We start from the raw sequence: 14,172 nt of genomic DNA, 5'->3' as shown, positions 1-14,172 counted from the left end.
AATCCGCCATGCAGTGCACTTCTCAGCCTGGGAATGTCTCTGTGAACGGCCGTGGGAATCCTCCATGCTCTCCTGCCTGTGCACTCCTAGCAGACCCGAGCCCAGGCCAGGGTACTGAGTAGCATGCATGCTCTCAGTTCCTTTCCTCCTTACCTGGAGCTAGCATACAAGCACCTGAGCCCAAAACCCCACTCAAGTGCTTGGCCTCCTGAAAGAGCCAGAGCTGTTCCTGTAACTAGCAGAACCATGAAGCCTTCTTAAAAGAGCCACACAGTGTTTGCTGCTACCGCTGAGTCAGGAAGACCTCTCTTAAAGAATCCGCAGAGCCCCTACTCTCTGCCTGCAAACAGAGCCCAACAGGAAAAAAAAATGATGGCTACCAAGAAATCGTTCTTAATTCTGTTCTTTTGTGTCTAGAATTTCTTTCCAAGTTTTTTTTTCAGGTTTTCATGGATGTAGTCAGCACGTGTTGGACCACCAATTTGCTTAGTTTTTCCTCCTAGCTCTATTTTGCCCTGCTATAGGACCAAAGCAGGTTTATTCATTAAGCAATTGTATTCACAGCATATAGAGGGTAATCCCACATCAGACCAGGGCAAGAAATATTATCAAGTCAGTGACTGCCAATAAAATGAAGATGATTATTTTAAAATGAAATTTCAATTTATACAATGACATGACAATTCTTAAAACCTAAACACATAATTTTTGATTGTGAGCCTACCCTTTAATGGTTGAGACATATTTCCATCCCAAAGGATTCATAGTCATACCACAAGGACAATTGCTCAACTATGTTCATAGTAGCATTACTCATAATAGCCAGAACCTCAATGCACTTCAACCAAAGAATTTATAAAGACTATGTGGTATATTTACACAATGGAGTTTTATTTAGTGGTAAAAACACAATGACATCTTAAAATTTGCAGGCAAATAGATGGAACTAAAAAAAAATATATCTTGAGTGAGGTAACTCAGACCCAGAAAGACAAACATGGTATGTAGTCACTCATAAGTGGATATTAAACACAAAGCAAAGGATAATCAGTCTGATGTGGGACTTCCCTCTGTATGCTGTGATTACCATTAATGAATAAAGAAACTGCTTTGGACCTATAGCAGGGCAGAACATAGGTAGGTAGGAAAAACTATATTGAATGCTGGTAAAAAGTAGACAGAGTCAGACAGAAGCCGTGTAGCCCTACCGGAAATTTAGCCCGTAAACCACAGCCACATAGCAATACACAGATTGATAGAAATGGGTTAAATTAATATGTAAGAGTTAGCCAATAAGAAGCTAGAGCTAATGGACCAAGCAGTGATTTAATTGTTACAGTTTCTGTGTGATTATTTCAGGGCTGAGCAGACAGGAAGCAACAAAAGGCCCCTCCTCCTACACCAGTCTTCGGTCTACAACCCCAGAGAAGCCAGTAAATAAGGAGAATTCTAAAAGAGACATACATGGATACCCCCGTAGAGGGGGAATAGAATACATCTCCTTAGTAAATTGTGAGCTTGGAAGAGGAATGGTGAAGGGTCGAAGGAGCGTGAATAGGGGATAAGGGGAGTCGGGAGGAGAGCATGAGGGATCATGAAGGTCAGGTTGGGGTAAGGACAAAGAGGGAGAGCAAGGAAACAGATGTCCTGATAGAGGGAGATATTATGGGATTAGCAAGAAACCTGGCACTAGGGAAATTTCCAAGAATCCACAGGATGACCCCAGGCAAAAATCTAAGCAATAGGAGAGATAGTGCTTTAACTGCCTTTCTCAGTCAAAAGAAAGATGACTATCTTAATTGTCATCATAAAACCATCACCTAGTAACTGATAGAAACAGATGCAGAGATCCACAGATAAGCACTGGACCAAGCTCCTAGAGTCCAGTCATAAAAAAAGGAGGAGCTATAATATGAGCAAAAGGGTCAAGATCATAATGGGGAATCCCACAGAAACAACTCTGATCCTTGCTAGTGGGAGTTCAATAACTCTGGACTGACAGCTTGGAAACCTGCATAGGACCTAGCTAGGCCCTTCGAATGTGGATGACAGTTGTGAGGCTTGGGCAGTTTGTGGGACCACCAGCCATGCAACCAGTATTTATCCCTAGTAATAAACTGGCTTTATGGAAACCATGGAGGGATACCTTGCTCAGCTCCGATACAAGCGAGAGGGTCTCGGTCCTGCCCCAAGTGATTTGAGAGACTTTTTAAACACCCTTGGGAGGCCTAACCTCTCTGAGTAGTGGGGCTGGGGTTTGGGGGAGGGGAAAGGTGGAGAGAGAAAGAGGAAGGGAAGGAGAGGAAACTGGGATTGGTATGTAAAATAAAAAAGGTTGTTTTTTAAAAGAACATAAGAAAAAAATAGTAATAATAAATAAACACAAGGCAAACAATACCAGAAACCATTGCAAAAACACAGACAAACAAACAACAACAAAACCCAAAGCTCATTAAATCCCAAACATTTTATAAACAGTGCTTCCTTATTTTACAACATCTTCATCAGGAATCTATATTCCACACTTTGCTTTTAAACACAAAACTAATAAATACTTATTATTTTACCGTTGGTATCAGTATGGATGACATCCACAAACTTTGCATCAGTGTAATCTAACCTGCTATCTGCTGGTTTTCTAGAAAAATTTGGTCCAGCTGGGTCAAGACCTGAAATACAAAATAGGAAGTATCAGTCTAATAATGTTTTAGTACTTTGTTCTATTTTATACTTGCTGTATTGTCAATTATAAATACAAATATCTTCAGTTTTAGTTTAAACATGTCTAAGCCTATCTAAAGATATTAAATTTGACAAATGGCAAGTGCCTCTTTATTTAAATATTCATTGGCAACCTTTATAGCTAGTCTAAAAACAGGAGATATGTCTCAACAGAATATTGTTAAGCTATTTTTAGCATTTTTATCTAAGAAGCAGATAGAGTAATTTATGAAACTTTATATTTAATAGTAACAGATATCCCTCCTAATTGAGGAAAAGAGCTAATGAATACCATCCGGACCTCTCTTGAATTATTTGCCTTACTGGCTTCATCCTGTGACTGCCTATAGGTCTAAAATACATTTTAGATATCAATGCTATTCAGGTTAATGAATGGAACAAATTTGCTATTTTCTTAGTAGTCAGCTCTCCTAAAAGTTTCCTATACATTCTTAAGTAAAAATGTTATAAATTCAATTAAATATGGATATTATTCTATAGGATTAATTCTAAACTAAAATTCACAGATCATGACTTTCTGATAGCAAAGGGGTGGAAATAGAATAAAATCCACTGGAGGATGAGATGTCTAGTTTCCCAGACCCAAGGAGCAGAAGGGAAAAAAAAAAAACCTTACTCTCTTAAGTTGTTCTTTTACCCACATTAATATATAAATTAATATTATTTTAACTATTGTTCACTTCACATTCTTCTATTGTCCTATTTTATTTAGCCTAATTGACATAATGCCCCACCCTCTGTTTCTCTACATTTTTCTTATGTAAGAAGCCTATATTTTTGGTCTTTCAGACTTTTGCAATAGTGTGGTGGCAGAAGAATAGGCAAGTAAGCATATGCATCAATATGAGTAACTCTACCTCTCCTTTCTTTTATGAAATTTTTATTAAGACAATGTTATCCTTCATTAATAATTCATTAATAATCACTATAACATTTTAGCGATATGCATATGGATAATTGCTTAATAAACCTGATGTAGACACATGATGGAAATCTCTGTAAGCATCATGTCATTGTTGCCTTTAACAACAGTTAAATTTACTGTGTGAATCTGAGTGACCATGACAATGTTTCAGATTTGAATAGCAATTGCTGATTTGTCTAGTACTCCAGTGAATGTTTAAAAGAATTAAAAATCTGACAGCGTGTATAAAAGTGAACTATATAGCTAATATTTTTGGCTAATAAATAAATGATTTTTGATGGATCAGTTTTTCCCATGTAGCTTTTGACATTTAGATAAAGCTATAAAAACATAATACTTGATTTTCATGTTTACCTTAATCACAAAGGAAGAATTAACAATCCAATACAAAGTAATATTTGAATATATTTTGTGGCAATGTGATATGGGATTCCCTTCCGTGTGCTGTGAATATGTTTCATTGCCATTGGTTAATAAAGAAGCTGCTTTCTGTCAATGGCTTAAAAGATTAAAGCCAGTCAGAAAATCTGAACAAAGATGTAGAGAGAGAGAGTAGCCATGTAGCTGCTGAAGAAGAGAGATGCCCCAGAACCTTACCAGTAATGGGTTAATTGAAGATGTAAGAGTTAGTTAGTAAGAAGCCTAAGTTAATAGGCCAAGTAGTGTTTTAATTAATATAGTTTCTTCATAATCATTTCAGGTCTGAGTGGCCAGGAACAAACAAGCAGCCTCCGTCAACAGCAGTGTCTTTAGGTTTTAAACAGAATAAACTCTAGGAGGAAAATGTCCTTAAATGATAATTTTACAAAAAGAAAAAAAGATAGTTTTACCTGTGATTCTTCCAAGTTGACCGTGAAATAGTTTTCCTACAAAACCACTAATATGAGCCCCTAAGCTCATACCTATGAAATGAAAATTGTCAAGAGATGCTCCATGGTTCTGCAATTGAAAAATACAATGCAATGATTTTAATTTTGGCAAATCACAAATAATTCCTAATATACTGACACTCTGAAGTTCATTCTGACTGCACGCATTTCTGCGATATAAGTAAGGGGCTTACAACTTTGAAAAGATGATAACTTTGTTCAGCTTGCATCCTGAAATGTCTGATTTCTCTCTTTTTTGTTTCCAGGAACATCATTCAAATTCAGCTGTGAATTTAAGTTTTAATTTTCCATACTGTATAGTGAGATATTTAATACTTCATTATCAAGGCTTTTAATGAGCAAATAGTAATAATAGGCATGACCGAATGTTTATTCTGTGGTAAGTACCTCAACATGTGTTTTATAAGTTTTTATTTAATATTCCTGTTTGCCATTCGAGTTATTCATAACTATTCTGATACTTAAAACTCTGCCTGTCACCTATCAAACACTAACTAAACAATATTCATGAACATCCATTTACTAAGGAAAGAGGTTCAGAAGTCAAAGACATGTACAAAGCTACATATGAAGATGTATTTTAAGTCAGTGATGTCTGAATTTCTGTGCCTCTGAAAATTAATATGCTAAAATCCTAACCTTTAATGTTCTGTGTATGGAGCAGAGACTAGAAAAAGTGATATTATAAAGTTTGAACTCTCAAGAATGAGGCTAATATCCTGATAAAGGACATCCAAAGAACCTTATTTGAGTCTCCCACAGAAAAAAAAAAAAGACACCAACTACGAACCAGGAACTGAGCCTTACCAGCCCAGAATCCACCAATCCCTTGCTCTTAGGTCTCTTAGTCTGCAGGTATGTTTGCAGAGCCAGTTTACTGTGTGTTTTTTTTTTTTATAGTGTCTCAAATGGAAAGATACGAGATACGAGACTGAATCAGTTTGATTGCAAAATATATGCTAGTATTCTTCTGTTTTTCCTTCAGAGTATATCAATGACCCCTAATAGAAGTGGTAAAAGTATAACTTTTGAAATGCTATTACTTTTGAAATGCTAAAATGAAGTGCTTGGATTTAAGGTGGGTTCCAGGATTACAGGCTACATAGAACAGAAAAACAATCTAAAGTCAATGTGTGAACATCTATCTGTCTGCCTCAGGTAGTTAGCTTTGTGAGTTCACTGAATGTGTGTATCTTCCAGCAGACTCCCAGGGAGCTAATAGGAGTTGGTGATGGTCCACACTAAACAGTGATGTCTGAAGGCTCATAAAATGATGTTGAACTTTCACTACTCTTGGAGAGCTAGAGGGGGACCTGGCCAGCACAAAGCAATTTTGTTCTTCAAATTTTTCAAAGCAATATCCGCAAAGCTGAAGGGGTATTTCTCCAAACCACAAAACTATGGCTACTTTCCTCCCAGCTCCTATAAATCCTCTGTAAGCAAAATACCATGGCTTTTCCTTAAATTCTCTTCCTAACTTGCACTTGCTACATTATGAAGTTCCTGTTTATCAGTGAGAGACAGTTATAATTCAGGAAAAAGTCAATTATTCAGTTTTATACACTGTCAATCTTCTTGTCAATTATTTTCTCCACTTCTCTCTTGGGTCACAATATTTTTAAAATTGGAAATTCAAAATAATAATGCTCTTAGCAATGATGACTAAAAAATGTAATGAGATTACAATAATGTCTACTCCCCATATAAGATCACTAATTTACACTGAATTCAGGATAGATAAGGTTTAAAAGAGCCTTAAATTTTTAATTGTTTAAAATAAAATGGTTTTTACATTAAAAATGTAAAATTAAAATATAAAATTATTTAGAGTAGACAAAATATGACTACAAAAAAATCACTATGTCTAATATAAAGTCTCAAATGTTTATGGAAAAAGTTTTAATTTTATGATGTCACATAGCAACCCATATATTGTGTAGCATGTATATTTTAAAATTTTCATACTTACCAAAAGATTTTGAATGGACACACTCAAACTTGCAGCCACCTTTCTGGTGTTTGTAACAGCTCTTCTATAAAGGAAAGTTGTAGCACCATGGTTCCAGTCTACAACAATGAGATTCACATCTTCCTGTTTCAAAAATGCCTCAGTAAACATCGAAAGCCAAACTGGGGTGGATCCCAGTGGTCTGAATCCATGAATAATCCAGACCGTTTTCTTTGACAAGTCGAAACGGGCATTAAGCGAGTTATTAGATCCAAACAATGGTTCTGCACAGGTTGAATTGTACCTTGTATACATCATCAGACTTATCTTTAGACTGCCGGTAAACAAATCTTTTAGGGAATACATTGCATTTAATTTTGAGAATTCAAGGCATTTTCTATTAGTCTCTGTAAAGAAAGAAAAGTCAGTATGAGTATTAGGCTAACATTGCAGTTTTATTGGTGCAATATTGTACAAGTGAACAGAATTCTATTTTATTGGCACTTTAATGTGATCTACTGAGCAGCTACAATGCTAAAACCTACATTGGATCAAGCAGAAAGCCTCCCTGAGCTAGAAGTAATAAAAATAACAACAAATATGAACAAATGTGATAGGTTAAAAATGACAAACACTCTTTTAAAATAAAATAGAAAGTGTCAGGCTGAAATCATGCCTTTTACTAATCACTGGAAACATCAGCAGTGAAGACACACAAACTGATTGTGAATCCTCCCAAAAGCTTTACAGAAGGGTACTTATTAATTAGAAAAAACTTAAGCTTGCCAGTACCAATATTAACACAAATAAAAATAAAGTCTATCGTTTTGCTTTTAAACTTAAAGTAGTGAAAACATTCTTTCCAAGGCATATAATGCCAGCACTTGGGAACGTGAGGCAGAAGTACCTCCAGGACATGGTTAGCCGTGGTGACATAGCAAGAGCCTGAAAAGAAGAGAAAGTGGAGAGGAAGAGAGGACAGAGAAAGCGAAGAAAATCATCCCAACAAAATGAATGTGTGTATATATACAAAATACATATAAGTGAACGCTGAGAGAATGCAATGATAAAATGTTGTTTTGGAGTTTTTTAGCATTAAAATTATGTATTTGATAAGATTTAAATTAATAAAGTAAACAACTGCATTAATTCTGAAGTTATCAGTCACAGGCTTTTGCACAGTGGCACAAGGAGTAAAAATTTTTATCTACCTATTATCATCTATCTTTCTATAACTATCTGTACATCATCTATCTATTCATCTACTCATCTGCTCATCCTAGAAAGAAATAAGCCAGAAAATGAAATAACTGAAATGTTCAATAGCAGTAATCATTGTAAGGCAGTGATATAATGGCTGCTTTATGTTTAGCTTTTCATAGCTTTCCTGAATTGTGAATTATTGAATAAGCATAAGTATAAAATATTTTAATGAGGGCATAAGTTTGTACTACATCTAGAACATTAATCTGGTAACTCTATTTAGGAAGTAAATTTTTTAGTACCTGTCATATACTTAAAAGGCATTAGTAAACTTCATCTCAGAAATTCAAAATTTAGAAATTGACCACAGGAAGAAAAGAACAAAAATACTATTTTAATATTGTGCATAAGATACAATACTTATAATAATTCTAACTTAGAGCATACAGATGCATTATTGTCACAGTAATTTGGAGGAAAGAAGCCAGTCAAGGAGCTATAACACTTGCACAACTTTCCCAGGTTAACAATGGATATGTAACGAGAAGACCTTTGATCCAGCATACACAGTAAGTGCCAGAGATAAAGGAAGACATAAGGAGGAACATTTAGTTCCATGGTGGCTATGAACTTGCTGTGCTGAACAAATTGTGTGAGTTATACGTATCTGCCACTGGTGCAAAAGAATCTGTATTCTGTCAATCATGTTATAAATAAACGCTGATTGGCCAGGCAGAAAGTATAGGCGGGAAAACCAGACAGGAAGTAGAAATGATGTAATGAGAACAGGAGAATTCTGGGAAGGAGGACGCTGATTCCTCCCACTCCTGCCTAGACCACTGAAACAGCAGGATGTGATCTGCTCCACTGAAAAAAAAAGGTACTGAGCTACATGGCTAACATAAATCAAAAAATGGGTAAATCAAGATGTGAGAGTTAGCCAATGAGAAGCTAGAGCTAATGGACCAATCAGCTTATAATTTATGGAGACCTATGTGTGGTTTTCTTTGTGGCTAAACAGTTGTGGGGTACCAGGTGGGACAAAAACCCTAACAACAAGCAGGGCCCCTTCATGTTACATGCCACATTTATCACCGAGTGTGGACAAGCACAAAATATAATCTGATAATCCAAAGAGCGGCTTGGTTACAAACCCTGATAGACTTTGCCTCGTCCTAGAAGGAGTAATAAGAAATTAACTAGTAAGAAAACTTTTATTTAAATAAGGGGGAAAGACCTACATCCTAATAGTCATCAGAAAAATATAGCATCTATTACCAGGTATAGCATTAATTGCTAATTTTTAAAGCATTCTTATTCAGAATAGAAGGAAACAATGTCATTTCAAAAGCAAGAGAAAGAAGCTACTGAGGCAAACTTTAGAAGTTATAAAAAACAGTATCAGTTAAAGAAAAGGACAATTAAAACTCCAATTAAGGAAAAATACAATTGTGTAATAAACATTCAAATTATAAAATCATATAAGATATGGAAATTTCTTTCTGCAGGAACACATAATAGAGGAGGTGTTAAAATTATGATGAGAATGAAGACAAAAGGTGCAGAGAAATTTAAACAAATTTAAACGTGCTACTTCCTTGAGGAGAGTTACTTGGTGGGAGAAGAGAGAAGGCCTGTTTCATTAACTAAGGACATAATTGTAAAGCATGGTTTTCAAACTCAGCAAACTCCCCAAAATGTAGAGAAAAATCGCTCAATCAGACTCACCAAGATTTTTATACCTTCCATTGCCTTTCGATGGCAAATTTAAATATCCTAAAATATCAAGACAGAAAACAGGTTACAAAGAGAATAGTGATGAGATCAATCTTTCCTGTTAAAACAATTCATTAGACGGATAGAATTAAAGAGAATGAGAAGACTTTAAATGGGAATAATTGGGCACTAACAATCTAAGGTCATATTCTGTAAGTTACTACTCACAAGTGATTGTTACACTCATTGATACCATGTGTGTATGTACACATGGTGCGGGCACATAAATGTATTGGCACAGACCCCTGTGTGCATTTATGAGAAGACCATTGCAAAGCACCAGAAACCTTTCTTTTCCACACTCAATGTGACTGTCTTGTGACAGGATAGCTCAAAAACCCACAAGCTAGTCATTTTCACTAAATTAACAGTAAAGGGGAATTCTAAAGGTCCACTTGTCTCTGGCTCTTCCTGCTGGTGCTATAGACACTCACAGGTATTCCCAGCTGTTTTCATGGGCACTGGGGATTGATGGGGAAACTATCAACTGATAGTTTCAACCAATCACACCTAGTTAGGGTGTGGCCACCTAGAGCCCAGGTAGAAAAACCTAGGGATGCAGGTGCACTTTCGCGGTGACTGCCGGACCTATTGGATTTTGGAACTCCCATATACACTTATAGTGTATAGTTCCCCCCTCTTTAACCATTAAAGTATTCCTGTCACTCTTGAGCTAGCCTGGTTACTTATCATACCTACCTAATTCGCGTCACTTGGCGCCCTGCAGTAATCTTTGAAGTTTCCAGGAAGAAGATGGGGCCCCACAACAACAACTCCACCTGGTTAATATGACGTCATGATGCTGTTAGCGCTACTACAAAACCTGTTTTTGGGTACCAGCTGCACAAGACGATTCCAACTTGGTTAGCTGAAATGGTGCACATCTTTTACAACGTTCTGGCCTGACCTCCACAAAATTCTCAGAGACTATTTGCAGTTTTACCAGACCAAATATTAATCTTGGAAATTAACCATCATTTACTTTCACAGGATCCCCTAAGAAGAACGTCGCCCCCATAACAGCTGGAAGTAATTCTAGAGGACGACGTCCCCTCTCCCAGCAAAGTTTGCCCTCAGCTTTAAAGACATCATTTAGGGGTTGGTTATAATTGGTATATGGTTGAGGGATGGGGGAGAAATTTTATAGGCTCAGGGATCTTCTTGGGAAAAAAAAAAGGTATAATTGTATGATGGGATAATAGATTGGTATTTGTGACTTATTGTTTTTAGACAATTATATTGGCATCAATTCTTGTATTTTGATACATAGTTAAATTATATTGAATATTCTATGCATGTATGCTTCTACCTCTATTTGAAACATTGTTTATGTATTGACATATATATTTACCATATTGCAGTGTACACTACTACCTCTGATCAAGATACTTATACATTGTTTACATTTGAGGGTCATTGTTCTTATTTATTGCACAATTGTTTATTGTCTTCATCTTTAAGTTAGATAAAAATTGAGAATTATAGATCAATAGTCATCTATATTTGTTATATTTATATTTAGGTTAATCATGTTCTTCAGTACATAGAGATTATATTCAGTTTAGATAGATAGTCTTCAATCTCTTCAAAAAGCTGTAGGAAATGGCCTTTAATCTAACTTAGAGTTCGGTGGTAATAAGACACAATCGATCCTGACAACACCAATCTATTCCCGAGAGAATGTTGAACACCAAAGACACTCCACCTGGAGCCTTTCTTCATGGCAGAGCTGGCCTTTGGGCAAAGAAATGCCCATACCTCAACCACTGACAGAGATACAAAGTATCTATAAATGGATAAAACAGGACTGTCATATTACCAAGACAGGGTAAAATAGTTTTGAAAAGTTTCTTGCCTTTGAAAATGGTATGTCAGTTATGTTAGGCCTTAGACAAAGTTGGTTGCTTCAATATTGCAAATGAGACTTTGGGTGACTGCCCAGGTGGTCAGTTGTCTCTGTCATTTGTTGTGCAATATGAAAGTTTCTCAATTACACTTCCTGTTTACTCAAGTAATATTGCTTCCCTTCTTAGATCTTTGATGGTATTAAATTAAAGATTAGATAACTGTAGTTACTTTCCTCATGATTTAGCCAAATTTAATTTCAATACATTATTTAGACTCCTTGAAATAGAATGTCTAGTAAAAAATTTTGTCATGTGTTCTTTCCTTAATATTGTTTACTGTTTGTAATTTTATATTTGGTATCTGTTCCTGTTGTATATAGTTGTATTGGGTTTGGATCTATCTTTTTTAGACAAAGAGGGGAGATGATAGGGAAACTATCAACTGATAGTTTCAACCAATCACATCTAGTTAGGGTGTGGCCACCTAGAGCCCAGGTAGAAAAACCTGGGAATGCATGTGTGGGCTCTCTTCACGGTGCCCGACGGACCTATAGGATTTCAAAACTCCCATTCTTATGGTGTAAGTTTCCCCTCTTTAACCATTAAAGTATTCCTGTTACTCTTGAGCTAGCCTGGTTACTTATACCAATCTAATTCGCGACAGGGGATTCTAACTCAGGTCCTAATGCTTTCAAATTAAGAATCATTAGCCATTGAATTGTCTCCCCAGGCCTGATGTTGTCATTCTTCAGTAAAATGTTCGATTCATAGAGACACAATTCATAGAAATTTATTTAAAATACTGAGAGTGATTGTGAAAACAGATATTAATTTAACTTTGGATATTATATGGCAGAATTTCATAGAAAGTTAACATCACAAGTCATTCTTGTACTCTTGTCCATCCAACTTTTTTTCCTCATAAAAATGTAAATGAGAAGTATAGAAAATTAGTCCTCAATTGAAGGTACCACAAGATTTCTGTTTTTAACTCCAAAAATTGAAAGTACCTTAAAATCTGGGAGAAAAAGTACCTTAATAATTGGAAGAGAGAGAGAAAGGAGAGAGAGAGAGGGAGAGGGAGAGGGAGAGAGAGGGAGAGGGAGAGGGAGAGGGAGAGAGAGAGAGAGAGAGAGATTCAGAAGGAAGAGGGAATTAGCATGTAAGACTAGGTAATGCTCCCAAATTTCAGTGGATGCAAGAGAGGGAGAAATTAAGTTAGTTCTATGTAAATTTCCTCCCTGCTGGCTCAATTTCATAGTGACAGGCAGTGCTGTACAGTTGCTTGACAAGAAATGGAGCCATTGACATTCTTTACCCCATTGTGAACCCTCTGAACAACAAAACCAATCTACCAGTAAAAATATATTCACTTGAGAAATCATAGCTTGACTGTTATGGGGGTAAAAGACTGTTCTCTTTAACTGGATTGGAGGACAAGTTCAAAAGAACGAATTCATGCCTAAAATATGAACACAGTCCAAAATCCACAGGCCCAATCCTTGGGCCCTAAACGAGATCTTACCACAGTTGTTTGCAAAAATTGACAGGGTGGTTTCCAAACATCTATATTTATATCTAAAAGCTAATGCTACTCCAAAACTCAATCAGAAGTACAGCTCACAGCACTTAGAATAAGTGATGGTTGAGTGCTTTGCCATAAATAGATCATTTACCTCATCCCTTCATATGCAGGAAGCAGTAAGAAAAAGCATATGGGTAGAATATAAGTCAAGAGGATAGTGAGAAGGGCTATGAAATACTGTTTTTGGGGCAAGCCACCCAAAGTAACCATGCTGTGAACACAGAGGATTCAGCCTCCAAAAGCCTGCTCTAGACTCACCCATCAACAGTCAAGCATGGGTTAGAGGATCCTACCGCTCCCTACTGAACGATGTCTGGACAGAGGCAGACATTTCCTTCACTTATATACCCATGGATGAACTCACCAGATTCTGATGAATAGCTACAAATACATGTTTAAAGAAAAGGAGAAAAATAAATTTATTTTACCTAATAAAACAGGATTGTTTCCTAAGTCGCATTAACAAGAATATTAATATTCAGTATGTGTATACCTGAAAAGCATGTGTCTAAAAACTATATATAAATGTAAGAGTATGTGTGGACTATGCATATAAAAAGACAAAATAACAGTCTTGTTCAACTTGGCAAAAGAAATCCAATATAATGGCAAAGTATCCCAAGCAAAGATTCATCATTAGCCATCTAAAATATGGAAATTAAAAAATAAGCCATACACACACACACACCAAAATGGTAAGTGATAAAGACTAATGGCCAGGGAAATATTATTGAGAATATAAAGCTATTTAGACTGTAGAAGGAAGTGGAAAAATGATGCAATAATTTAGAAAACAGGTCGATAAAATTCTTACAGTGAAAGTATGTACCTTATTGGAACCTGACAGTTCATATCTAGATGTTAACACTGACAACTGAAAATGTGTCCTCATAAAAGTATATCCAAGTTGATAGTACCATGCTTTTCACAACAAACTACTTCTGAAAGAACCCACAAGCCAATCAAAAACACATGAATAGCTGAGTTGTTGTAGTCTGTGTAATTCATTACTTCCCAAGCAATAATAGTAGTGAAGTACTACAATATAGACAAGCATAGTAAATACTGAGACCTCAAGAACAATGGCAATGGGTTTTTGATCCTACTGTACTTATTGGTTTCGTGGGAGCCTAGACAGTTTCGTGGATGCTCACCTTACTAGACCTGGATGGAGGTGGGTGGTCCTTGGACTTCCCACAGGGCAGGGAACCCTGATTGCTCTTTGGGCTGACGAGGGAGGGGGACTTAATTGGGGG

At 36.3% G+C, this 14,172-nt stretch overlaps 1 protein-coding gene across 2 annotated transcripts in view; it reads right to left on the bottom strand.

Moving 5' to 3' along the window:
• Positions 1–14,172, bottom strand: part of Lipi (lipase I) — a 44,187-nt gene that overhangs the window by 23,397 nt on the left and 6,618 nt on the right. For both annotated transcript variants that reach the window (XM_050148931.1, XM_050148932.1), the window contains exons 2-5: positions 9,437–9,484; positions 6,527–6,912; positions 4,498–4,606; positions 2,568–2,669 (exon numbers count right to left, since the gene is read on the bottom strand). In XM_050148931.1, the coding sequence (XP_050004888.1) occupies positions 2,568–2,669; positions 4,498–4,606; positions 6,527–6,912; positions 9,437–9,484 (645 nt within the window). The remainder of the gene's footprint in view (positions 1–2,567; positions 2,670–4,497; positions 4,607–6,526; positions 6,913–9,436; positions 9,485–14,172) is intronic.

Source organism: Alexandromys fortis, unplaced genomic scaffold (assembly GCF_014885135.2).
Source record: "Alexandromys fortis isolate MF-2015 unplaced genomic scaffold, M_Fortis_MF-2015_v1.1 scaffold_4, whole genome shotgun sequence".
NCBI lineage: Eukaryota > Metazoa > Chordata > Mammalia > Rodentia > Cricetidae > Alexandromys > Alexandromys fortis.
This window is presented reverse-complemented; position numbering and strand designations above follow the sequence as displayed.